Source organism: Saimiri boliviensis, chromosome 12 (genome assembly GCF_048565385.1).
Source record: "Saimiri boliviensis isolate mSaiBol1 chromosome 12, mSaiBol1.pri, whole genome shotgun sequence".
NCBI classification, from domain to species: domain Eukaryota; kingdom Metazoa; phylum Chordata; class Mammalia; order Primates; family Cebidae; genus Saimiri; species Saimiri boliviensis.
This window is the reverse complement of record NC_133460.1, coordinates 2,754,455-2,781,254: the sequence shown is the minus strand read 5'-3', so window position 1 is coordinate 2,781,254 and position 26,800 is coordinate 2,754,455. Positions and strand designations below refer to the sequence as shown.

At 47.7% G+C, this 26,800-nt stretch overlaps 1 protein-coding gene across 1 annotated transcript in view; it reads right to left on the bottom strand.

Moving 5' to 3' along the window:
- USP7 (ubiquitin specific peptidase 7) overlaps nt 1–26,449 on the bottom strand; it is a 76,165-nt gene extending 49,716 nt beyond the window's left edge. Inside the window, exon 1 of the mRNA XM_039478060.2 lies at nt 25,755–26,449. Within this exon, the coding sequence (XP_039333994.1) occupies nt 25,755–25,830 (76 nt within the window). The 5' untranslated portion in view covers nt 25,831–26,449. The remainder of the gene's footprint in view (nt 1–25,754) is intronic.
- Nucleotides 26,450–26,800: the final 351 nt, after the last annotated feature.

The following is a 26,800-nucleotide window of genomic DNA, read 5'->3' as shown; positions in this document are numbered from 1 at the left end:
CAATAATTCGGGTTTAACGCAAAACTGTAAGTTGGGGGAGCGGGGGTGTGGTGTCCAGGAACTCAAGACCAGACTGGGAAAACATACGGAGACCCCCGTCTCTAAAATTAAAAGCAAGAATGAACTGAGACAATATCCACAATGTATCAAGGACATAATGGTAGTTTCCTCTAGGGAATAGAATCTTTCCTTCTTGCCGTTTGCTTGCATGTTGTAATGTTTCTGGGAATATGTATTACTCTTATAAGCAAAAAGCTGGGTGCAGTGGCTCAGGCCTGTAATCCCAGTATTTTGGGAGGCCGAGGCAGGCGGATCACCTGAGGTTTTGAGTTTGAGACCTGTCTAACCAACACAGAGAAACCCCATCTCTACTAAAAAAAAATACAAAATAAACCAGGCAGCATGGTGGTGCATGCCAGTAATCCCAGCTACTTGGGAGGCTGAGGCAAGATAATTGCTTGAACCTGGGAGGCGGAGGCTGTGGTGAGCCAAGATTGCACCACTGCACTCCAGCCTGGGCAACATGAGTGAAACCAGCATCTCAAAAAAAAAAAAAAAAAAAAAAGGCCAGGCACGGTGGCTCAAGGCTGTAATCCCAGCACTTTGGGAGGCCGAGGCGGGTGGATCACGAGGTCAAGAGATCGAGACCATCCTGGTCAACACGGTGAAACCCCGTCTCTACCAAAAATACAAAAAATTAGCTGGGCATGGTGGTGCGTGCCTGTAATCCCAGCTACTCAGGAGGCTGAGGCAGGAGAATTGCTTGAACCCAGGAGGCGGAGGTTGTGGTGAGCCGAGATCGCGCCATTGCACTCCAGCCTGGGTAACAAGAGCGAAACTCCGTCTCAAAAAAAAAAAAAAAAAGCAAAAATATACAGAGCAACAATGATGCAAAAAAAAAAATCACACCCAAAATACCGGCTGAGGCTTAACACCCCCTTGACACCTTTGGCAGCTGAGAGGGAGAAGGGGTACGACAGCTGCCCACCTGGAGTAAGGAGGAGTCCTGGAACAAAAGAACTGCCTGGGCTATCTGTGGCCTAGTCAGTCCATTCACACCTTGGCAGCTAACTAGCAGCTTCCTCTCTTAAATGTCTGTTTTTCCTTAAAAACTACTTGAAGAGACAAACCAGTCAGGGGACTGGGAGTGAGGTCAGAGGCAGAAAGGAGATTTTTATACAAACTCTTGGTTGTGCTAATTTAAGTCCTTTAAAACTAGTCAAACATAATCAACTTCAAACATAATCAACTTCCTTTATCTGAATGAAACCACAAACAGGAACAACCTACTACAGAAAGCAAGCTTTTTTTTTTTTTTTTTTTGCACCACGTCACAGGCTGCCAGTCTACTCTTGGCCAGCAGAGACACAAACACCACCAATAAGTTTTTAATCTCCTCTAGAGGGGACCTACACAGACTCGCATGGGACACCCGCATCAAAGGTATTTTGAAAAGTTCCTGGGGGCCAGGCACAGAGGCTTACACCTGTAATCCCAGCACTTGGGAGACTGGGCGGGATAAATCTCATGAGGTCAGGAGATTGAGAACAGCCTGGCCAATATGGCGAAAACTCATCTCTACTAAAAACACAAAAATTAAATGGGCGTGATGGTGCACACCTGTAATCCCAGCTACTCAGGAGGCTAAGGCACAAGAATTGTTTGGGAGGTGGAGGTTGCAGTGAGCCAATACTGGGCCACAGTAACAGAACAAGACACCATCTCAAACAAACAAACAAACAAACAAACAAAAAAGTTCCTGGGAAGACTAGCTGTCCAGAGAGTATCAAAGGAAATCTTGTTTTATTGTTAATGGGGTAGTGGGAGCTTTGGTAACAGTTCCAACTACAAACCAACCTTGAACATTTCTGTGCACTAGTGATGTGCCATGAATGCTAGCCCTTAATATTATAGGTAAAATCACTGAGACTGGGGACATACGGTGTCCATGGACTGGGAGATAGAAAAGATGTTCTTCCCAAATTAATGTATACATTTAAACACAAGTCCTAAAAAGCAGGATTTTTTTTGTTCTTCCCAAATTCATCTATACTTCTAAACAAATATCCAATTAAAAAAACAGGGTTTTTTTTTTGTTTTTTTTTTTTTTGTTTTTTTTTTGAGACAGAGTCTTGCTCCGTCGCCAGACTGGAGTGTAGTGGTGCTATCTTGGCTCACTGCAACCTCTGCCTCCAGAGTTTAAAAGACTCCCCTGCCTCAGCCTCCCAAGTAGCTGGGATTACAGGTGCATGCCACTCCGCCCAGCTAATTTTTTGTATTTTAGTAAAGATGGGCATGGCCAGGAAGTTCTCAATCTCCTGACCTTGTGATCCACCCACCTCCACCTCCACCTCCCAAAGTGCTGGGATTATAGGTATGCCACTGTGCTGGGCCAAAAAGCAGGATTTTTAATAGCTATGGACAAGCTGATTCTAATGTTTATATGGAACAATAAAAGAATTAATAGGTAAAATAAACAACACAAAGCTGCTGGGTGAGGGGGACTAACACCCTATAATCCCGGCACTTTGGGAGGCCAAGGCGACAAAAATGCTTGAGGCCAGGAGTCAGAAACCGGCCCGGGCAACGCAGCAAGACACTATTTCCAAAATGAAAATAAAAATTAAAAAAAACAGCACAGACCAAGGAATCGCATTACCCAATTATGAAACCTGACAATCAAGACAGCACTGCTGGCAAAGGGACGGACAGCAGATAAAGGAAGAGTCCAGGAACAGATCCCATTTGATTTTTTTTTTTTTTTTTTTTTTGAGACCACGGAGTTTTCGCTCTTGTTACCCAGGCTGGAATGCAATGGCACGATCTTGGCTCACCGCAACCTCCGCCTCCTGGGTTCAAGCAATTCTCCTGCCTCAGCCTCCTGTGTAGCTGGGATTACAGGCACGCGCCACCATGCCCAGCTAATTTTTTGTATTTTTAGTAGAGACGGGGTTTCACCATGGTGACCAGGATGGTCTCGATCTCTTGACCTCGTGATCCACCCGCCTCGGCCTCCCAAAGTGCTAGGATTACAGGCGTGAGCCACCTCGCCCGGCCCCATTTGATTTTTGAATGAGGTACAAAAGCAATTAAATGGGAAAAAGACAGTCTCTAACAAGTTGTGGAACCACAGCCCCTCCCCGACAAGACTCTCAACCTAAACCTCATACCTTATACAAAAAGTAGCTCACGATGAAATGTCAAACTATAAGAAAACACAGGAAAACATCTGTCATGAAGGGTTAGACAAATATTTGGACGTAATACCAAAAGCAAGATTTAAAAAAAAAAAAAAAAAAAAAATGGCAGGGCCCAGCGCCTCACGTCTGTAATCCCAGCACTATGGGAGGCTGAGGAGGGCAGATCACCCACAGCCAGGAGTTCAAGACCAGCCTGGCCATCTTTTAGAGATGCATTTGTTTTCTCTAAAAGAGAAATGTTGATCAGCTGTGCTCCATGAAGACTTCTGCTCCAGAAAGCAGCTGTTAAGAGAATACACACAAACTACAAGCTATTTACTGGGAGAAAGTATTTGCAAATCATGTATCTGACAAAAGACTAGAATCTCAAATATATATTTGCAAAATTCAACAGCTGGACAAATAATCCAATTAAAAAGTCAGAACACCTGAACCGACACTCAACACACAGGCATGGCAAATGCACACCTCCGACAGTCTGGTCACTGGCCTGCACTCCAGCCCCATGCATCAGCAGATGCAGAGGCAGCCTCCACACGGCCACTCATGCTCCACCACTCAAACCATGTGGCAGCATGCAGAGGGCTCAACCCACAGAGCAAACAGCACCAAGGTTTCTAACAACGCTGATGTCTGGGCATGTAAACTCAAATTTTTTAAGTAACTGTCTAATAAAATGTGTCAACATTTAGCAGACTTGTATAACTCAATAATTCTGTATTTTCCAAATGGCCATTGAATGGAACTGGAAAATAATCCACTAAAAATGCATGACAGACCAACGAACTTAAGGTAATAGAGTGTAATTAGCCTTCATTAAGCTACCACTTGTTTTGCTGTAGTATCAGAATAGGCACAACATCCAAAAAGGCTACTAAAGCATTCCTCCTTATTTTTCCTCACTGTATCTCTTTAAGATTGGATTTTCTTCATATTTTAATTAAAATTACACTGCAGCTGACTGAATACAGAAGCAGATAAGAAGTCTTCTATTAAGACAGACAAGAAATTTACAAAAATCTAAAGCAGTATTATTCCTCTCACTAGACTTTTGGAAAATAATTATTTTTGATACAACGTTACCATGTACTGGTTTATTGTTTTTCCACAGCCTCCCACCCCCAAACCCACAGGGTCTCACAATATCAGCCAGGCTGAAATGCAGTGGCGCCATGTCGGCTCACTGCAACCTCCACCTCCCAGGCTGAAGGGATTCTCCACCTCAGCCTCCTGAGTAGCTGGAACTATAGGCATGCACCACGCCTGGTTAGTTCTGGTGTTTTTAGTACATACTGAGTTTCACCATGTTGGCCAGGCTGGTCTCAAACTACTGGCCTCAAGTGATCCATCTGCCTCGGCCTCCCAAAATGCTGGGATTACAGGTATGCACCACTGCAGCAGGCCTTACTGTTTTTCAATCAATAAATATTTAAGGTTCATTTCCATATGGTAAATAACAGTAGATATAACCCATCCACCAAAAGCTCTTCAGGGGGTGACGTCTTTTAGGACTTTGACAGGATCCTGCCATCTAAAGCTTGGCTATTCCAGATGTAGGACTGCCTGGTGGGTTTATGCCATGCTGCCTCAGCTAGGTGGGCATGCCATTCCCCTCCCTGCACAGCTCTCGCTTTTGAGACCCTCAGTGTGCAATGTGGAGGATAGGAATAAAGCAGCTGCCACAGGCCCTTATGCCTGGTGGTTTCTCTGCCTCCCAGGTCTTTAGGCTTCATGACTGCCCTTGAGGCTTGGCCGTGGTGAGCACTTTGGAGTGCAGCACAGCCTGGCTCCTCACTGCCACCCGCCACCCCTCAAAGACTGCATGCCCTGCAGGCATCTATCAGTTCTACCTAGCACCAGATCCAGATGCTAATCTGGCCCCCAGTTAACTCAACTGATTAAGTGAAGCATATTCCTAACTACAAAAGAGTTAAAATCCCTTTAAAAATAAGTCCATTACAGATGACACAATCCTAAGGATCTGCACACCTTTTTACTAAATCATGGTGAAGTTCTACGCAATGAAATAGTATATGCTTCAAGAAAAGGGGATTAAGGGCTGGGCATAGTGGCTCACGCCGGTAATCCCAACACTTTGGGAGGCTGAGGCCAGTGGGTAGCTTTAGCCCAGTGGTTTCAGATCAGCCTGAGCTACATAGTGAAACCCTGTCTCTACTAAAAATAAAAAAATTAGCCAGATGTGGTGGTGCGCACCTGTAATTCCAGCTATTTGGGAGGCTAAGGCAGGAGAATCGCTTGAACCTGAGAGGTGGAGGCTGCAGTGAGCTGAGATCGTGCCACTGCACTCCAGCCTGGGTGACAGAGCAAGACTCTGTTGCAAAAAAAAAAAAAAAAAAAAAAAAAAGAAAGAAAGAAAGAAAAAGAAAAAAGAAAAAAGAAAAAAAAAAAGGGGCTGGGCGCGGTGGCTCAAGCCTATAATCCCACCACTTTGGGAGGCCAAGGTGGGTGGATCACGAGGTCAAGAGATCAAGACCATCCTGGTCAACATGGTGAAACCCCATCTCTACTAAAAATACAAAAAAATTAGCTGGGCATGGTGGCACGTGCCTGTAATCCCAGCTACTCAGGAGGCTGAGGCAGGAGAATTGACTGAACCCAGGAGGCAGAGGCTGCAGTGAGCTATGATCAATCCACGGCACTCCAAACTGGGTAACAGACATCATATTTCCCAAGGGGGAAAAAGAAAAAAATTTTGCAATCTATGAACAATCTAGAATATGCGAATCCATAGATTAGTGGTGACTACTAATGGGTACAGGGTTTCCTTTTGTGGTGATGGAAATCTGCTCAAATTTATTGCTGATAGTCAAACAACTGAATACTAAAAACCACTGAACCCACTTTAAATGAGTGATTTGTGGTATGTGAATTATCTCTCAATGAAGTTATTTTAAAAATCGCTATTGTTGGCCAGGCAAGGTGGCTCACCCCTGAAATTTCAGCACTTTGGGAGGCTGAGGTGAGGGGATCACAAGGTCAGGAGAACAAGACCATCCTGGCCAACATGGTGAAATCCCATCTCTACTAAAAATACAAAAATTAGCCGGGCGCGGTGGCTCAAGCCTGTAATCCCAGCACTTTGGGAGGCCGAGGCAGGCAGATCACAAGGTCAAGAGATCGAGACCATCCTGGTCAACATGGTGAAACCCCGTCTCTACTAAAAATACAAAAAACTTAGCTGGGCATGGTGGCACATGCCTGTAATCCCAGCTACTCAGGAGGCTGAGGCAGGAGAATTGCCTGAACCCAGGAGGCGGAGGTTGCGGTGAGCCGAGATCGTGCCATTGCACTCCAGCCTGGGTAACAAGAGCGAAACTCCGTCTCAAAAAAACAAAAACAAAAACAAAAATTAGCTGGGTGTGGCAGGGCGCCCCTGTAATCCCAGCTACTCAGAAGGCTGAGGCAGAGGAAAATTACATGAACCCAGGAAGTCGAGGTTACAATGAGCTGAGATGGCGCCACTGCGCTCCAGCCTGGTGACAGAGCAAGACTCCATCTCAAAAAAAAAAAAAAAAAAAAAAAAAATCCATGACTGTTAGCAAATTCTATCAAAAAGCACAGATGCAAATCTAATCCTTTATAACTGTTACCAAACAAGGTAAAATTAAGACTAACATTTAACATCGTGGCACATTCCACTCTGATTGAAACTAAGACATAGGCCGGGCGCGGTGGCTCAAGCCTGTAATCCCAGCACTTTGGGAGGCCGAGGCGGGTGGATCACGAGGTCAAGAGATCGAGACCATCCTGGTCAAGATGGTGAAACCCCGTCTCCACTAAAAATACAAAAATTAGCTGGGTGTGGTGGTGCCTGCCTGTAATCCCAGCTCGGGAGGCTGAGGCAGGAGAATTGCTTGAACCCAGGAGGCGGAGGTTGTGGTGAGCCGAGATCGCGCCATTGCACTCCAGCCTGGGTAACAACAGTGAAACTCCGTCTCAAAAAAAAAAAAAAAAAAAAAAGAAACTAAGACATCAAAATGCAATGCAATTGATTATTGCTATTAGGGACAAACTACAGTTCTAGGCATTGAAAATGCCCCAGGCAGAGTCCATGAACTTTTCAACCTCAAAGTCTAAAGGAGAAAAAAAGCAAAGTAGTAACACAACACAATGCAGCAATTACAACATAAGGGACACGCCCAGGACAGCCAGTGCTTCCATTTTCATCAGTCCAGAAGCCTGGATGCTGCCATGTTTACCCTTAATTCCCCTGATCTCAAGTCCTAGCCCTGCTTTCAGGCCTACCACCTCTTCACCAAGCCTTCCTGCTCTCAAGGTGCAATCTTGCTCTTCAATTTCCAGGCCCCTATGTGCTCACCTCTGGACATTCATCACCTGCTCGCATTAATTATTTGCTCATATGACCTATCTGAACTGTGCTGGCATTCCTTAGGCAGAGACACCTTATCACTTCATCTCTGCTTCCCCTGCAAGCCCTCAGGGCCTGAAGCAATGATTACCAGCAAGTATGCCCTAAGCTGAGGTTGGAGAAGCTCCTTCTAAGAAGCTATGACTTGAAAATGCCTGGTATTCCATATTCTAAACCATCCTGGTCAAGGGGGTCTAAGGGTTGCTATCACCTAGAATAGCAAAGGAAAAAACCCCACTCACAGGCTCTGTCTAAACAGCAGCACTGTCCCACCAAAGTTTCCTGAGGTCAGAGGATGATTTACAGTTCTGCTAACAAATACAGAAGCCAGGAGCTACATGTGGTAACTGGACGCTTGAAACATGGTTGTTGTGACAGAGGAACTGGTATTATTAATCTTATGCAATTTAATTTTATTTAAAGAGCCACATGTACTTATTGAGCACATTGAAATATGGCCATAAAGACCAAAAAAACCAAATATTTGTGTATTTAATCAGCCACATGTGGCTAGCGGCTGCCACAGTGGACAGCAAAGGTCTATAAACAATTTTATTATTCAGAGCCTTGGTTTCTAGGCTTGTAGAATAGGGGCCACAATAGACATTTTCTGCTCTAAAGACAGACTGGACCCAGTGCTAAAAACAGAATCTTCTTTTTTTTTTTTTTTTTTTTTTTTTTGAGACGGGGTTTCGCTCTTGTTACCCAGGCTGGAGTGCAATGGCACGATCTCGGCTCACCGCAACCTCCGCCTCCTGGGTTCAAGCAATTCTCCTGCCTCAGCCTCCTGAGTAGCTGGGATTACAGGCACGCGCCACCATGCCCAGCTAATTTTTGTATTTTTAGTAGAGACGGGGTTTCACCATGTTGACCAGGATGGTCTCGATCTCTCGACCTCGTGATCCACCCGCCTCGGCCTCCCAAAGTGCTGGGATTACAGGCTTGAGCCACCGCGCCCGGCGCTTTTTTTTTTTTTTTTGAGACGGAGTTTCGCTCTTGTTGCCCAGGCTGGAGTGCAATGGCACGATCTCGGCTCACCGCAACCTCCGCCTCCTGAGTTCAGGCAATTCTCCTGCCTCAGCCTCCTGAGTAGCTGGGATTACAGGCACGTGCCACCATGCTCAGCTAATTTTTTTGTATTTTTAGTAGAGACGGGGTTTCACCATGTTGACCAGAATGGTCTCGATCTCTTGACCTCGTGATCCACCCGCCTCAGCCTCCCAAAGTGCTGGGAAAAAACAGTATCTTAAGGAAGACAAAAGCCCTTTTAAAAATGTACAGAATTTAATGTCATCAAAATAGAATTAGATTTTAAATAACAGCTTCTGATTTCCAAAGCAAATACTGATCATTAACAGTAAAGGTAGATGTGTGGTGCTAATTCTTTCTCTCTCCATACCCCTTACTCCAAGGCAATTAACCCCAACTTTAGAACATGGAAGACTTTTATCACTTGTGCGGGGAGAGAGCTTTCAGCAGCACCTTTCCAAAGGTACTGGGTGCTTACAGAGACAACAGTCTCAGTTACTACCCCAGCCCTCCCTGCCACTAACATGGCACTTGCTAGGTGTCCAAGATTCAGAAGCTGTGTGCCTGGCTGCCCTGTGTCCTGAAGCTCAACCAGTCACCTGGAAGGCCACATCCTCCTGGCTAGGCACCCAAGGGTCACCTGGCTTACATGCATCTCTCTTCCCCAGGCACTGACCAGCCCACGGCAGAGATCTGAGCGGGCACTGCATGCCATTTGTTCTGTGCACAGAGTCACTCCTGACTTAGTTCACTGGGGCCAGAACTCAGGTCTCCCAACTTATTTTTCCCAAGAGAACCTCATGCACAGTTGGTGACCAGTAAGTAACCATTCAAGCCAGCATCTGTGCATGTACTGAAAAAACTAATCCAATTCAATGCCCAAAGAAGTCACAGCTCTTGTGCATTGTGTGAGTAGCAGAGACATACAGAAAACTACTAAGATCAAAAAGCCATGTATATTTCCACTTTCTTCAGTGACTTAACAGGCAAACCAAGGATTTGTCTTTAAAACTGTAGTCTTGCCACTGTTTTTTGACTGTTACAGTCACTTTACAAACTAAATATTCTTCCAAAGTTGTCTGTGAAGATGTACATCATATATATACATACATATATTTATCTTTAAAAATCTATTGTCAGGGAAAGAGGGCCACATGGAAAATATTCAAAATATGCCACAAAAACAATACCACACAGCTAGCTATAAGTTAAGGAAGCAAAGAGACTGACCTCTTTTTTTTTTTTTTTTTTTTTAAAGAGTGACTGACCTGCAAGAGACTGGCCTCTTAAGTCTCCTAATGTCTTTCTTTTTTTTTTTTTTTTTTTTGAGACGGAGTTTCGCTCTTGTTACCCAGGCTGGAGTGCAATGGCGCGATCTCGGCTCACCGCAACCTCTGCCTCCTGGGCTCAGGCGATTCTCCTGCCTCAGCCTCCTAAGTAGCTGGGATTACAGGCACGCACCACCATGCCCAGCTAACTTTTTGTATTTTTAGTAGAGACGGGGTTTCACCTTGTTGACCAGGATGGTCTTGATCTCTCGACCTCGTGATCCACCCGCCTCAGCCTCCCAAAGTGCTGGGATTACAGGCTTGAGCCACCGCGCCCGGCCTAAGTCTCCTAATGTCTTTCAACCTCTGCTCAGTTAAGGAATCCTCAGGCTCTGGTATCCCTGACCCAGTTTTCCTTCCACCTTGTGAAAGCTACCATCTTCAAGAAACCAGGTGATTTAGACAACAGGGAGGACACCACCCCAGCTGGCCAGGACTCCACAAAGAATACTGACCCCGGAGCAGGGGGTTCACCTACCGCAGCCTGAACCAGCTGGGCTGATGCAACGAGCTCTTCGGGCTTGGAGAGAGCACCTAGATATCCTATTTGCTCATCTGTAAATGCAGAGGGCTTGTGGGCATAAGGATGACTGAAGACCTGAACCCATGAAGCTATACTTACATCTAAAATGCTGTAATATCTATCTCTGCACATCTAGAGATCTGGGTATGCTGAGATGCTGTACACCTGCGCCCTGAGCCCTGGCAGACAAGACTCAAGCCTTTTCACACTTAAATCACTCCATATACTCAAAGACATACAGCCCAGGATGGTTTGCTTTAGTAATGATTCATTCAGCTCAGGATTTCATTAAAACTTGTTACTGGGCCGGGCGCGGTGGCTCAAGCCTATAATCCCAGCACTTTGGGAGGCTGAGGCGGGTGGATCACAAGGTTAAGAGATCGAGACCATCCTGGTCAACATGGTGAAACCCCGTCTCTACTAAGAATACAAAAAATTAGCTGGGCATGGTGGTGCGTGCCTGCAATCCCAGCTACTCAGGAGGCTGAGGCAGGAGAATCGCCTGAACCCAGGAGGCGGAGGTTGCGGTGAGCCGAGATCGCGCCATTGCACTCCAGCCTGGGTAACAAGAGCAAAACTCCGTCTCAAAAAAAAAAAACAAAAAAAAAAAACTTGTTACTGGGCCGGGCTTGGTGGATCACGTCTGTAATCCAAGGACTTTGGAGGCCAAGGCGGGTGGACGACCTGAGGTCGGGAGTTCAAGACCAGCCTGACCAACATGGTGAAATCCCATCTTTAAAAAATATATATGCACATATACACCATGGAATATTATGCAGCCATCAAAAACGATGAGTTTGTGTCCTCTGCAGGGACATGGATGAACCTGGATACCATCATTCTCAGCAAACTGACACAAGAATAGAAAATCAGACACCACATGTTCTCACTCATAGGCAGTGGTGAACAATGAGAACACATGGACACAGGGAGGGGAGGATCACACACTGGGGTCTGTTGCAGGGAAACAGGGAAGGGATAGTGAGGGGTAGGGAGTTGGGAAGAGACAGCATGGGGAGAAATGCCAGATATAGATGGAGGGCAGGAAGGCAGCAAATCATATTGCCACATGTGTACCTATGCAACAATCTTGCATGTTCTTCACATGTACCCCAAAACCTAAAATGCAATTAAAAAAGAAAGAAACAATTTTGCATTAGAGTCTTCAACCTGACTGTAAGAACTACAGGCAGCAGCGATCATGCTAACAGTTACATGGTGACAAAAACACACCAGGCCAGCATCTCAGAGTTCGCAGCAACAACACGGCTCACAGAACATGACATAGTCAACATCTGTGTTGACTGTGTGGGATCCTGCCCAACTCTAGGCAGAACTCTTTCAGAACATATAGAAAAGACTGCTAGATGATGTGCTCCAGTGCATAAACCAGCTTATTCTGAACTGAAGAGACAGGTTAAAGATGATAAAGTTGAACTGAGGGCCTTCCTACCTCAGTGTCTCACCCGGGCCACCTGGACCAATGAGTTGTGAGCCTTTTCCACAGAAGAGGTGGTCAGGATGTGGTGAACGTGGTGCAGAGACCACTGCCCTCCCCAAACACTCCATGGCTGCCTCACACTCCCTTAAGAGTTAGGCAGGATCCCACAACCAGTTCTGGCAACGGGCTCTGAGCAGAAGTAACCAAGACGGTGGAGCCGCAGAGCATACATAGCAGGCAGGATCAGGTAGCCACCGCCCGGAGGACCACTGCCCTGGAAGAAGACAGATGCAGGGCCAACTTCACCGGAGCGGGGCCACGGTTCACTGTGTGAAGTCGCTGATATCTGAGGCTTGCTCCTGAAGCACAGCTCAGCCTGGCTGATGCTAACACATTGGCATTTTCCTGCCTGTCCCTGTTTTATCCTTATTTGTTCTTCTGTTTAAAAAAAAAGAAAAAACGCTTTAATTACTTTTTTCAACAAAACGGACCTTTTCCCCTGAGGATTATTTCTTAAACATATTATTTTAAAACAAAAAGTGGCATTTATTTGATGCTTTACTATTTATAAAATACTTTTCTGTATATATATATATATATATATATATATATTTTTTTTTTTTTTAAACAAACTTGTTACTGAACACCTGATTCACAAAGGAAGAAATCTACCAATATGCATTATTTTGCTTCATCTCTTTTTATGCCACCAAATGCCACCTGAATTGCATCTGTGGCCCCGGCCTATTCAAGCAGTGGGCTACTTTCTATATTCAAAGCATGTGGTGAACCACATCACAATCTTCAGATGGGGAAGACCAACTACAGTTCATTACTTTTGGGTAGTGAGGGAAGAAAAAGGGATACAAGCAGGAGGGTGTTTAAATCAAAAAGTAGATGCCAGTCTATACAAAAAAGAAAAAAAAAACTAGCCGGGGTGATATGTCTGTAGTCCCTGTTAAAGGGAGGCTGTGGTGCGAGGACTGCCTGAGCCCTAGGAATTTATTAATTAATTTAAAAAGCAGTAACCGCTGTTTTATGACCAATGCTGTACATTGGTTACGGTGAAGCCAGACCGCATGGGTTCCAATCCCAGCTCTGCCACTTGCTCTGGGTGACCCAGGTAAGACAACACACCTGATTCTTTCACAGCTCTGGAGGTCAGAAGTCGAAATGTGACTCACTGGGCTAAAACCAAGGTGCTGGCAGGGCCGCACGCCTTGTGGAGGCTCTGGGGGAAATGCTTCCCTGCCTCTTCCAGGTCCTAGAGCCACCCCATTCTTGGACTCCCCCTTGTATCTGTCTTTTCAGGTCCCCTCACTCTGGCAGTGATGACTGTGAGTACACTGGGCCCATCCGGGGCACGCAGGACCATCTCCTCACTAGGGATCCTGAATTCAATCAGGTCTGCAAAATCCCTTTGCCATGTAACATAACATTTGCAGGTTTCAGCGATTAGAATGTGGACACCTTTGGGGGACAGATCATTCTGCCAACCACAGACCCTAAACCTCCAGTCACAGAGACTGGCAGTTCCCAAACTCATCCTGCTATACCACCCCTCCTGCTTGTGACCACACTCACCTCTTCTTTTCACACTCAGCTGTGTCACCTTCTCTTGTGAGGCCAAACCTGAGGCTCCACTTTCCTGCAGTAAGCCAGTTCCGCCTCTCCTAAGCCACAAAAGCACATCACCCCCCACCACCACTCCACAGAGACCTTCAAGAAGCCCTCCCTTACACACGTGTTCAGGGCTCCTTCACTTTCTGAGGCGGTCCCCTCAGGGGCGGAGCCAGGACTAGAACCCAGCAGCCAGCAAAGTTCCTGACAATCAGGAAATGTTTGGTGAAGGAAAGCCTGCACCACCCTCTGTGGGCACCACAGGACACTAAGGACGCCCCTGCTGCCACTAAGTGAAGTCTGAGCAACAATCCAGACAGTAAGAAACTGGTGTTGGGGAGAAGACAAGCTGCCCCTGGGAACCTAAAGGAAATGGAGACTAAGACTTTAGGTATCCTTTTAAGAAATCTGACTATGCTGCAACATCCAAACATGTTCAACATCCAAACGTGGGCTTGCTCATCTCTCTAAACAGAGCATGATGCAGCTTGGGTGTTCTCAAACTCATCACTCACATGAGGCATGACTGCATTCCGGTCACGTGTGGTGGGACCACATTACAGTCTGTGAGATTTTAGGATTAGCTTGTTAACTCAAAAGTAAAATTTAGAATCTATTTTTTTTCAATGGAAGACAATTTAGCTATAAGTTTATAGGATACATCTTTGAAGCTTTCTACAGAGATGAAGCCTCGCCAAAAAATTTACTTAATATGCAGGTCTGTATTCGAGGTTTGCGAAGTTTAACAGCAGCAAATTGCTGGCCAGATGCAGTGGCTCACAATTGTAGTCCCTCCCTTTGGCAGGTGGATCACGAGGTCAAGAGATGAAGACCATCCTAGCCAACATGGTGAAACCTCATTTCTATTAAAAATACAAAAATTAGCTGAGCATAGTGGCACGAGCCTATATATATTCTCAGCTACTCAGGAGGCTGAGGTAGGAGAATCTCCTCAACCCAGGAAGCAAAGGTTGCAGTGGGCCGAGACTGTGCCACTGAACTCCAGCCTGGTGACAGAGCAAGACTCTGACTCAAAACAAAAAACAAAACAGCAACTGCTCTTTCACACAACATTCTGCTCAGCTACCACGAGATGAATGACACTGTATGTTTGGACCAATCACTCTATTAATCGCCTATACCCACTTTCTATGAACATGCTCTGCATTCCTTTTTTTCTTTTCTTTTCTTTTTTTTTTTTAATGGAGTCTTGCTCTGCTGCCCAGGCTGGAGTTTCGGGCGCAATTTCGGTTTCACTGCAACCTCCACCTCCCAGATTCAAGTGATTCTCCTGTCTCAGCCTCCTGAGTAGCCGGGATTACAAGTGTGTGTCACCATGTTTGGCTAATTTTTGTATTTTTAGTAGAGACGGAGTTTCACCATGTTAGTCAGGATGGTCTGGTTTTCTTGACCTCATGATCCACCCGCCTCAGCCTCCCAAAGTGCTGGGATTACAGGTATGAGCCACAATGCCGAGCTCTACATTTCTCTTCTTTCTTCCCATGTATGTTTGTTCTAAGAGTAACTGCTGAAATGTAAATTTACATTTGTTGTATTTAATAAACTCGGGCTTCTGTTTTTGTGTGGTTATGTTATTTTACTTTTTTTTTTTTTTTTTTTTTTTGAGACGGAGTTTCGCTCTTGTTACCCAGGCTGGAGTGCAATGGCGCGATCTCGGCTCACTGCAACCTCCGCCTCCTGGGCTCAGGCAATTCTCCTGCCTCAGCCTCCTAAGTAGTTGGGATTACAGGCACGCACCACCATGCCCAGCTAACTTCTTGTATTTTTAGTAGAGACGGGGTTTCACCTTGTTGACCAGGATGATCTCGATCTCTCGACCTCGTGATCCACCCGCCTCGGCCTCCCAAAGTGCTGGGATTACAGGCTTGAGCCACCGCGCCCGGCCGTTATTTTACTTCTTAAATAATCTGTTTGCAGGTAGAAATGAAGAAATGAAGGACAGTATGGTCCATCACGGACTAAAAATTGAAGAGAAACCTTGCTTCTTCACCACAAATAAGTTGAGAAGCCCTGCTCTATGGGGTTTGCCTGAGAATCATTCATCTGAAAGTTTCCAACGTTATTACTCATTTTGTTTTTCCAGGTACGCTACATTTTTCCAAGATTCAATCAGGCCTAATGCTACCAGATACACCATCTAAGCAAGACTTGGACCAAATGGTTAGGCCAGCACTGGCCATACAACTCTACGAGTTGACACTGTTCTACATTTGCACTGCCCAACGGGGTGGTCACACTACCTACTGAGCCCATAAAATGAGGCTGGTCAAATGAGTTAATTGTTAAGTCACCACAGGACTGGCGGCTGCCATCGCTGTAAAACACAGGGTTAGACACTTACAGTGGGTTTTGTTTGGAGTCACTGTCTTGCCCCTGTCACCCTGGCTGGAGCGCAGTGATGCAATCATAGCTCACTGTGGCTTCGACGTCCAAGGCTCAAGTGATCCTCCTACCTCAGCCTCCTAAAGTGCTGGGATTATAGGCATGAGTACCATGCCCAAGCTCACATGCTTGTTTCAAAATAGGAATTGCACTGGGTGCAGTGGCTGATGCCTGTAATCCCAACACTTTGAAAGTCCAATGGGGGCAGATCAACTGAGGTCAGGAGTTCAAGAACAGCATGACCAACATCGAGAAACCGCGTCTCTATTAAAAATACAAAAAAAATTTCGAGCATGCTAGTGTATGCCTATAATCTCAGCTACTCAGGAGGCTGAGGCAGGAGAAGCCCTTGAACCCTCGAGGCAGAGGTTGCAGTGAGCAGAGATCACGCCACTGCACTTCAGCCTGGCAATACAGTGAAACTCCTGCGGGGGGAGCAGCTGCACTGCCAGGTGTGGTGGCTCACACCTGTAATCCACAGCATTTTGGAAAGCCTAGGCGGGCAGATCAGGAGATCAGGAGATCCAAACCATACTGGCCAACATGGTGAAACCTCCTCTCTATTAAAAATACAAAAATCAGCTGGGCTTGGTGGCATGCCCCTGTAGTCTCAGCTACTCGGGAGGCTGAGGCACAGGAATCACTTGAAATAGGGAGGCAGAGGTTACAGTGACCTGAGACTGAGCCACTGCACTCCAGCCTGGCAACAGAGCAAGACTGTCTCAAAAAACAACGATAAAAAAATAGCAATTGCATTGAATCAATTAAGAGTCATGAAATATAATTTATTCCCCAAAGTCTGATTGATGAAATGTACTTGCAACTTGAGGTCAATGGCTTAGAGCTTTTTTAAGGGGCTGTGGAGTAGAAAGGTTTGCTCAGCCTACACATTCAAAGCAATGCCACACGGTGTCCCTTGTAAACACTCTCAACTTTTTCTGAAGTGTTGTGAATGGGGTGGCATGACAGCCAAAAGTAAGATTATCACCTAGACACCTGGGGCCACACCCTGGGATGGGACCACATTCCACAATACAGGTCACCCTACCAAACACACAGCATGCTTTCCAAACCAGATGCCAGTTTAACGACTTATTGCGAGAGCTGGAGGTTGGTACATAACATAGAACACTGTCCTCCCAGTATCAGGATGTCAGGAAACCTTAGTCACTGGCATGTAATCAAAACAGACAGACCTGGATTTTTTGATCTTCTATGGCAGGCAGAAAAATCACATGACCTGTCCTGGTTTTACAAGGGAGCCTCTTTCTAAATAACTTTTAGATTCTCAATGACCCAAAGAGAATCAGGGATCACCACCTTGAGACTGGGGCACAACACTTGCTCCCAGAGCTCCTCCTGGCAGAAAACATGGGCTCCTTCCAAGGGCACATGATCATCTCTTAGACTACGAACAGCTGTGACCTCACAATAGTGTCTCTGCCCCTTGAAGAGCGTGCAAAGAACTGAATTCGGCCAGTTGAGATGGCTCACACTTGTAATCACAGCACTTTGGGAAGCCAATGTGTGTGTGTGTGTGTGTGTGTGTGTGTGTGTGTGTGTGTGTGTGTGTGGTGGGGGGGGGCGGGGGAGATAGCCTGAGCTCAGGAGTTCGAGACCATCCTGGGCAACATGGTGAAACCCCATCTCTACTAAAATAAGAAAATCAGCCAGGTTTAAGTGATTCTCCCGCCTCACCCTCCCGAGTAGTCCCATGCTAGTAGTCCCAGTTACTCCCTATTACTTGGGAAGCTGAGGCAGGACAATCACTTAAACCAGGGAAACAGAGGTTGCAATGAGCACAGATCGTGCCAGTGTACTCCAGCATGGGCAACAGAGTGAAATTTTGTATTAAAAAAAAAAAAAAAAAAAAAAGCTGAGCATGGTGGCTCAGGCCTATAATCCCAGCAATCTGGGAGGCTGAGGCAAGCTTATCACCTAAGGTGGGGAGTTTGAGAACACCCTGACCAACATAGTTAAACTTCATCTCTACTAAAAACAAAAAAAAATAGCCGGGCATGGTGGCACGGAATCTGTTATTTAAGTCAGATAAGCTGTACATTTATCATTTTATTTACATTTATGCAAGCACATTTCATCAATCAGACTTTCGGGAATAAATTATATTTCATGACTCTTAATTGTGAGATAAGCTGAGGCAGGCTTATCACCTAAGGTGGGGAGTTTGAGAACACCCTGACCAACATGGTTAAACTCCAGCTCTACTAAAAACAAAAAAAAAATAGCCGGGCATGGTGACCTGAAATCTGTTATTCGGGAGGCTGAGGCAGGATAATTGCTTGAACCTGTGAGGCAGAGGGTGCAGTAAGCCAAGATCACCCCATTATACTCCAGCCTGGGTGATAAAACAAGAACCCCATCTCAAAAAAACTGAATTTGCTTTACACAGCCACAGTCAGAGCAGAGTGAGGACCCAGCCCCTTGCAGCTAGTGTCCTACTGGCTGCCAAGCCCGGCCCTTCTGGGCAACACAACACAGACAAGTTAACGCTACTTCTCACGGTGCCTTCTCCCAGACACTCCTCTTCCCATCCCATGCTGGGCTCTTGCAAGCCTCTGTCTCAGGGGTGTCAGCACTGAATTCTGGAAGCATCCCTGCTCTGGCTCAGGCTGGTGTATTTCTCCATATAAGAAACATACTAATTACTTTTTCCAACTTACAAATAAAAAGGTGAGATTACCAATCCTCAAAAGTAGACCTTTTCTTAAAGAATTTCAACACATCTGACTTCTTGTTAGCCGAGGCATGTGTTAACTTACTAGAAAAATGGCATAACTGACTTTCTTGCCTACGTGTGACACTTAAAACCCTGCTTCTCCAACTTTCTTAAGTACAAATTAGCTCAGAACAATTAATTAAAGCAGGTGACATTTAACTCTTGACATGGGGGTAACATGGCAAGAAATACTTTGTTACAACTCGTGTTCTCCGGGGTAAAATTTTGCCTTGGAAATCAAACAGGATACCCACTTGTTATTCATGAAAAAACATAAACAGGCTGGGTGAGGTGGCTCACACCTATAATCCAGTACTTTGAGAGGTTCAGGCAAGAGAACTGCTTGAGGTCAGAAATTCCAGACCACCCTGAACATAGCAAGACCCCATCTCTACAAAACTTAAAATAGCCGGGCACGGTGGCTCACGCCTGTAATCCCAGCGCTTTGGGAGGCCGAGACGGGTGGATCACGAAGTCAAGAGATCAAAACCATTCTGGTCAACATGGTGAAACCCCGTCTCTACCACAAATAAAAAAAAATTAGCTGGGCATGGTGGCCCGTGCCTGTAATCCCAGCTACTCAGGAGGCTGAGGCAGGAGAATTGCCTGAACCCAGAAGGTGGAGGTTGCGGTGAGCCGAGATGGCGCCATTGCACTCCAGCCTGGGTAACAAGAACGAAACTCTGTCTAAAAAAAAAAAAAAAAAAAAAAAAAAAAAGCTTAAAATAAAAATAAATAAATAAATAAAGTAGCCTGATGCAGTCATGCCGACCCTGTGGTCCCAGCTACTTGGATGGCTCAGGTGGGAGGATCACTTGAGCCCAGACGTTTGAGGCTGCAGTGAGCTATGATCAACCCACTGCACTACAGCCAGGGCAACAAAGCAAGATGCTGTCTCTTAAATAAAAATAATTATTTAAAAACACAAAGCACTAACAAAAATATACTTTACAAAATACCCAAAAGAAATTTTGAGTTAGTTATGAAAGTCTATCAATGTCTTTGGAAAACAGGCTTTTACTTCCGAAAGGATCAAAAAAACACCATCAGGTTAACGTTAAAAGCAGTAAAACTAAATGAGCAGCTATCAAAGCAATACTGTTTTATGGCTTAAGCATCTTTCTCAGGGCCACTTGCCAGCCAGCCATCTCCTGCACTACTGTTTATTCTCAGAGTACACTGAAAAAGTGTTTCCTGAAAGAGCAACTCCCACAAATAAATTTTAAAAAATGGAAACCTTAAGATGGTCACCTTGACCTGGCATGGTGGCTCACGCCTGTAATCCCAGCACTTTGGGAGTCCGAGTTGGGCGGATCAACTTAAGTCAGGAGTTCGAGATCAGCCTGACCAACATGGAGAAACCCTGTCTCTACTAAAAATACACAAAACTAGCCAGGCGTAATCTCAGCTACTCAGAAGCCTGAGGCAGAAGAATCGCTTGAACTCGGGAAGCAGAGGTTGTCGTGAGCCAAGAACTCAACATTGCACTCCAACCTGGGCATCAAAACAAGAGCAAAACTCTGTCTCACCAAAAAAAACTTACTTCATGAATGTGTATGGAAGGGTTAAAAAAAGGAAAAAAGGAAAAAAAAAAAAAAACACAAGACAGTCACCTTCAGAGCAAATAAGCTGAGAGTGTGGAGGAGGCACCCCAACATTCAACCCCCCTGCACAGTAGCAAGTGGGGCAAAAAATGCACGGTTCTTATGCAAGCCAAGGGGCAGAGGTGACCAGACAGGCTTGGGGGAAAGGTGGCCCCTGGGTAGGATTTTGAACCACTTTCCTGGGATATGTCCTGTTTGTGTCCACACAAGTACACATGTGCTGGGAGCCAGTAGCAGCAAGGAGGCTGGGGCCATCCTGACAGCCTGGCTATGCGACTTCCTGTAGGGAAGGCAGGACAAGAAGTCCTTTTCAGCAGGGCAGTGACAGGAGAGAAGTCCAGCTGGGCAACAGCTTTCACAGTGCGTGGGGTGGGGCAGGCTGGAAGGAGGACCAGGAGAGAGGCTACCACCACAGCTGTAGCACAAGGCAGCAAGGGCCTGCTTTCAGGGGATGTCTGGAAAAATCAAACTGGCCTGGCAACAGGATATGGGATGGAGAGACATGTGTTTTCAAGACTGACTCCCAACATCTGCACACTCAGGGACATGGTTTCCCTGCCACTATCTATTGCTCCACCTCCCCAGACTCATCGTAGGGAGCTCTAGCATTCACTCAAGAATCATGAGAAGGCCACCAGGCTGACCACAGCTAAGCACCAGTGGCAGATGGCACCAAATCCACTCCACTTTTACCACAGAGCAAACTATTCTCAAAACATTACACCTTTAAATCCTAACCCTAAAAATAAATTAAATGTATATATACACATATATATTACACCTTTAACCTAAAATTCCAATCCAGGCACATCAAGCCTAAGATTTCATGAACAGCATTGTCCAGGCGGAGGCCGCACGGCTTCTCCCTAATCCACATTGGATATAGTTACTGTGGGCCCTTTCCACATAGCACCTATTTTCAATGGCCCCACCTGCAGTGTGTGCCCCACTTCAGTTCTAACATAAGCGTCATGTTTTCTTCGCTGCAAAAGCCCTAGCATCAAAGCAACACCATGCACTGAATAGCTCCTATGCTCCAAATTCTGTGCCAGGCACTTTACATGTGCTTGGCAATTCCAGTCTGACAACAACCTTGACAGGCACGAACGACCTCTTTTGAGGGATAGAGAAACTGAGGCACCAAGAGCTTAAGCAATGTGCATTAGGTTCCACAGCAATTAAATGGCAAAATCCGGATGCAAACCCACTCCGGACTCTAAATCCAGACTGTCTTAGCCACCACGCTGTCCTACAATGAATTTTAACTTAATGACCTCTTTCACCTTTTTCAAAACACTAATTCAAAAAAAAAGTATACGTTCTTCCTCTATTTGCTAGTATCGATCATTTGATTATAGAGAAAAATAATAATAATCACCATCAGCAGCCAGAAATAAGGAGAGCTGAAACCTGGGGAATAGCTTTGAATCTTATTAAAACCTGACATGCTCATACCAGAGTGAGATGCTAGGTTTGGCCTAATTTCTTCTGTACTGGGTTCTCTGAGCTCATGTTCATCTTGTAGCTTTGCAAAGAATTACCTTAGCAACATAAGCCAATGTAAGGAAAATCAACACCCTCATATTTGACTTTTGTTGCAGTGCTATTTGAAAGAATCTTCTAATTAGTTATAATTAATTACAACAGCACAAGCTTATACGGGAGGGTGTGTGCAAAAGAAATCACTTTCTATTTCCAAACATGCTTCAGCAGAAAAGTAACTGCACAAAGTTTGGAATAAACCCCACCACCACCACCCCTGTAACACAACACAGAAGCCTGTAATCAATTTTTTTCAGAAGCTGCATCTGACCCACTAATTTGCTCCTAACAGCAGCAATCAAAGTATCCTACAAAAGTCAAACATCTACCCCATTCGTCTCAGAGCTGACACTCTGAGACTGCTCACACGAACAGAAGAATCACACCAGGGAAAAAACACAGTTTGTGTGAAGGAGCAAGGCCTCCAGATAACTTCCTATCGATTCAACACCCTCTACATGAAGCAAATGACAATAAAGTATTCAAAGGACAGAGACTGTACAAGTCATTCCTTCAGCCCCTAGACCTCTATGGCCAAAGTTGGAGAGGCAATAAATACACTACCAAGCAACCTTATTCCCACTCAGACCTAATCATGCCACCACCTCCACAACCTCCACAGCTCTATGTGTCTTGCAGCCAGAAACATGCAACTGGCTGCTTCAAGCCTTACAGGGAGTGTGTGGTCTCAACCCCAGCAAACTGCCATCAGCCCCTCACCTCTTCCCTCTCCGCACTTCACCCTCCTTCACTTTCCTAACTGCTCCCGGCATTTTTAAAATAACTATTCCAGAGCACTGCTGTTTTAGTGAATATGCAAAGGTACGCAGAGTTCACTCAAAAGCAAATGCGACCCCAAGAATGTGAGGCCGAATGCGAGGCTGGAGAGCAAACTCATACTGACCTACTGAAAGAGAAAAACCAACCAACCTAACCAGTCTCCCAGGTTCCTTCAAAACCACCCTGCCCAGGAGGCACAGGCAGGATGCTCCTGGTTTACTAAGTCTTCCCTTCCTCAAGGTGTTGTTCCTCAAGGTGTTCAGACCCTTTCCAGCTGCTGGTTCTGTAAGAACGGAGGCAAACACACTACACAGGTGCAAGCCTCTAGCTCTGACCCAGACTCCACCCACAGCCTGGCCCATGAAGCCAATGAGTTGATAGCCGAAAAATTTCACCCTTCTGGCTTTTTCACAAAAGTATTCTTTCACTCTTTCAGATCCTAAGTCACATTCCCATCGTAAGCCTAGCACCACATTTCAGGAGTGAAAATGCTGAAACAGACGGCCTAAGACACAGGTAGTTTTTTAAACCACACACCTGTTAGTACTCACAGGGTACTACTACACCCTTATTCGATCCCTACAAGAGATCTTCTGGATAATGAAACAGACAGGTGCCCACTCAGAAGAAATGAGTTTCTTTTTTTTTTTTTTTTTTTTTTTTTGAGACGGAGTTTCACTCTTGTTACCCAGGCTGGAGTGCAATGGCTCGATCTCGGCTCACCGCAACCTCTGCCTCCTGGGTTCAGGCAATTCTCCTGCCTCAGCCTCCTGAGTAGCTGGGATTACAGGCACACGCCACCATGCCCAGCTAATTTTTTGTATTTTTAGTAGAGACGGGGTTTCACCATGTTGACCGGGATGGTGTCGATCTCTTGACCTTGTAATCCACCCGCCTCGGCCTCCCAAAGTGCTGGGATTACAGGCGTGAGCCACCGCGCCCGGCCCAGAAATGAGTTTCTTAAGTTTAAGGAATCAGCATTATTAACTAAAACCTCTGCCACCCAATTTGAAATTCTGGTAAATTGTCCTAGGGGTTACCTTTCCAATACAAACTGTAATATGGAAACAAAACTTCATTTTATGAGAAAAGAAAAGTAGCCTCGAAAACATGCATAGAGACTGCTGAATTTCTAAAAATTCAACACTCTCTAGTCTTTTAAAGGCAAAGACGGGACGGGCACAGTGGCTTGCACCTGTGATCACAGCACTTTGGGAGGCTGAGGCGGGCGATCACCTGAGGTCAGCAGTTCGAGACAAGCCTGACCAACATGGAGAAGTCCCATCTCTACTCAAAATACAAAATTATCCAGGCTTGGTGGCGCATGACTGTAATCCCAGCTACTTGGGAGGCTGATACAGGAGAATCGCTTGAACCGGGAAGGCAGAGGTCGAGGTGAGCCGAGATAACGCCACTGCACTACAGTCCGGGCAACAAGAGCAAAACTCCGCCTCAAAAAAAAAAAAAAAAGCAAAGACCTTGAAATTTGTGGACCTGGGGGTCATTTTCCAAAAAATACATGCTCTGCATTAATGTCTGTTTACTAATTCTCAGTAGTGTCCAAAAACACTCGGAAAGTGGTACGACAACGTCCCGGGAAATCCACATGCTCGTGTTACCGCATATTTGTCTTGACCAGGGGAACTGAAAAGCAACCTTTTGTTTTGTTTTAGATGGGACTGCAAAATATAGCATAAAAGGAATACACAAAATTCTGAGTAATCTACTTCTGTTCAGCTATTTGGTTTAATCACATATGCCAGACGCTCTATTGCTGCCTTGCTGGGGCCAAGTGAAATAGATAACTCAGTCCGTGGCGTAGACTCCGCTCTTCCGCCCCTCATTACCACCACTGATTAAGTACCACTGGGGAGTGCCTTGTGCAGAATCCCAGCCCCTTTGCCATTTGCAACCTGGCCTGCCATTTTTTCAGTGACCATCTAATTACTGGCAGTAAGTTATTCAGAGGGGAACCCCAATCACGCTTAAGTGTTCCCACCAACCGGTGTGCAGCGCCCCACACTTGCAGCCACCTCACAGGATAAACACTGCTTTTCCTGAGCTCCCTTAAAGTCTCATTCATTGACGCACCCCAAGATCCCCTGCTAAAAAGCAAAACTAGAATAAAGCATTCCACGTCCTTTTCACTCAGGTGGCCTCCATTTGACTCCCGACAGCCTGAACCCGTCGCGCAGGTTAAAAAAAAAGAAAAAAGAAAAAAAAAAAAAAACTTTTTAAAGACCGTTTGGGCTTTGTTCAGTGGAATGGGCCATAAGAAATAAAAAGTGCCTTCCAATGACCAACTCCGTAAATCCAACACCCTTCTCTTCAGTGTTTTTACATGCAACCTTTATAACCAAGACTCCGCATCTCAAACTCAGTGCGTTGGAAAATTACCGCCACATGGGCAGAAAACTGAGTTACCTTTCTAGTCGGGTTTGATTCTGAAGCAGGCAGCCATGTGCGGCAGGGCTTTCGCACGGTTGTAAGCGCACACCTGACCGGATGCTGGCTACACCACACACTGCCAGGTGCCAAACTCCCCGAAAAACAGGTGGACTCGGAAACCAACAGAGCCCAGGTCGGAACTCCGGGCCAGTCCAAAGCCTGACCAGATCTGCGTTCCTTGCAGGTGTTTTCGAATGCAAGCCCGACGCTAGGCAGTGCTGTTAGGAAGTGATTTGGAGGAGCGCTCCAGAGCCACGGCGCGCCCTCCGGGGGAGCGCACAGGAGCAGGTGCGGGCGAGCCCCGCGCCCGGGGAGGTCGGGAGTTCGCCAGCTAGACCGGATCCAACAGGACGCCCCAGAAAGGGGACGGTCCCCGGAGCCCGCCTCCCAACCTAGGCGAGAAAACATCTCGGTTCCTCTGCAGCCGGAGCGTTCTAATTTACAACTCCGGGCGCTTTGTGCCGGGGAGGCCCGGCGGACGCGGGGTCGGGACAATGCACCCGGCCGGGGTCCCAGCGGCCGCCCCTCGCTCGCGGGCCCGGCATGACGTTGCAGCCTCGCCGTGCCGGGGCCGGGAGGCCAGGCCGAGGCCCGGCGGCCGCCCGGGGCCTGGTTAAAGATGGCGAGCCCCTCGCATGGCTCCCGCGGCTCCCCTGGCCACAATGAAAGGCTCACCCCGGCCCCACCGCGGCCGGCCCGCGGGCCTCACCTTCCATCTCCATGTCCTCGGGCTCGCTCAGCTGCTGCTCGCCCGCTTTCTGCTGCTGCTGCTGCTGGTGGTTCATGTCGGCCGCGGCCTGGGCCTCGCCTGCGGCCGGGGGCCGGGGCTGCGGGCCCGGCGGGCGGGCAGCGGCGAGCCGGGGCGGCGGCGGCGGCGGCGGCGGCGGGGCGGCCTCCTCCTCCTCCTCCCGCGCGTCGTCGGCGGCGGCGGCCCCGGGGCGGCCCGCGGCGGGCGGCGGCGGCGGCAGGGAGACGCGCACGTACTTGCTCGCGATTCGCCCAATCTCGGCGCCGAGGCGGGCGGGCGGCCGGCGGGCCGGGCCGGGCGGCCTCGTTGCTTGCTGCGGCCGCCGCCGCCGCCGCGGGGCCCGCCTCCCGCCGCCGGGGCCGGGGCCGGGGCTGCGGGGCCGCGGGCCGGCCGGGGGCGGAGGGCGGCCGGGCGGGGGCCGCGGAGTCAGCCCCGCCTCGGGCCGGGCGCGGCGGGCGGGAGGCCTGGCCGGCCGCGGCGGGCCTACGGGCCCTGGGGCCGGCGGGAGCGGCGGCGCGGGCGGGCGACGGGCCGGCCGCGCTCCGAGAGCCGCGGCCTCCGCCTCCTCGGCGTCGTCGTCGGGGCTCCGGCAGCGGACGCGGCGCCCGGCGGCTCGGCTCGGCTCGCTCTCAAAATGGCGGCGGCGTGAAATGTCACATCCGCATGGGGGGCCGCGGAGCGAGCGAGCGAGCGAGAGCGGGCGGGCGGGCGCCGAGCCGGAGGGCGGAGCGGGAGCTCAGGGCGGAGCGCGGGAGGCGGAGCAGGGAGCGGCCCGCCCGCCGCCGCCGCCGCCGAGGCCCGCCCGCCCCTCAGCGCCGCGCCCCCCGCGTCCCGGCGCCTCCCGCCGAGCCGCCCAGCGGCTGACCCTAGCCGCTCGCTGCTCCCGGGCCCGGGGGCGCTGAGGCTAGGCGCCCGGTGACTCAGCCCTGCGGGGCTTACCCGGAACCCGCCCCATCCCGGGGAGCCGGACTCCCCGAAGGACCCAGCAGCGGCAATGAGGGGGCCCA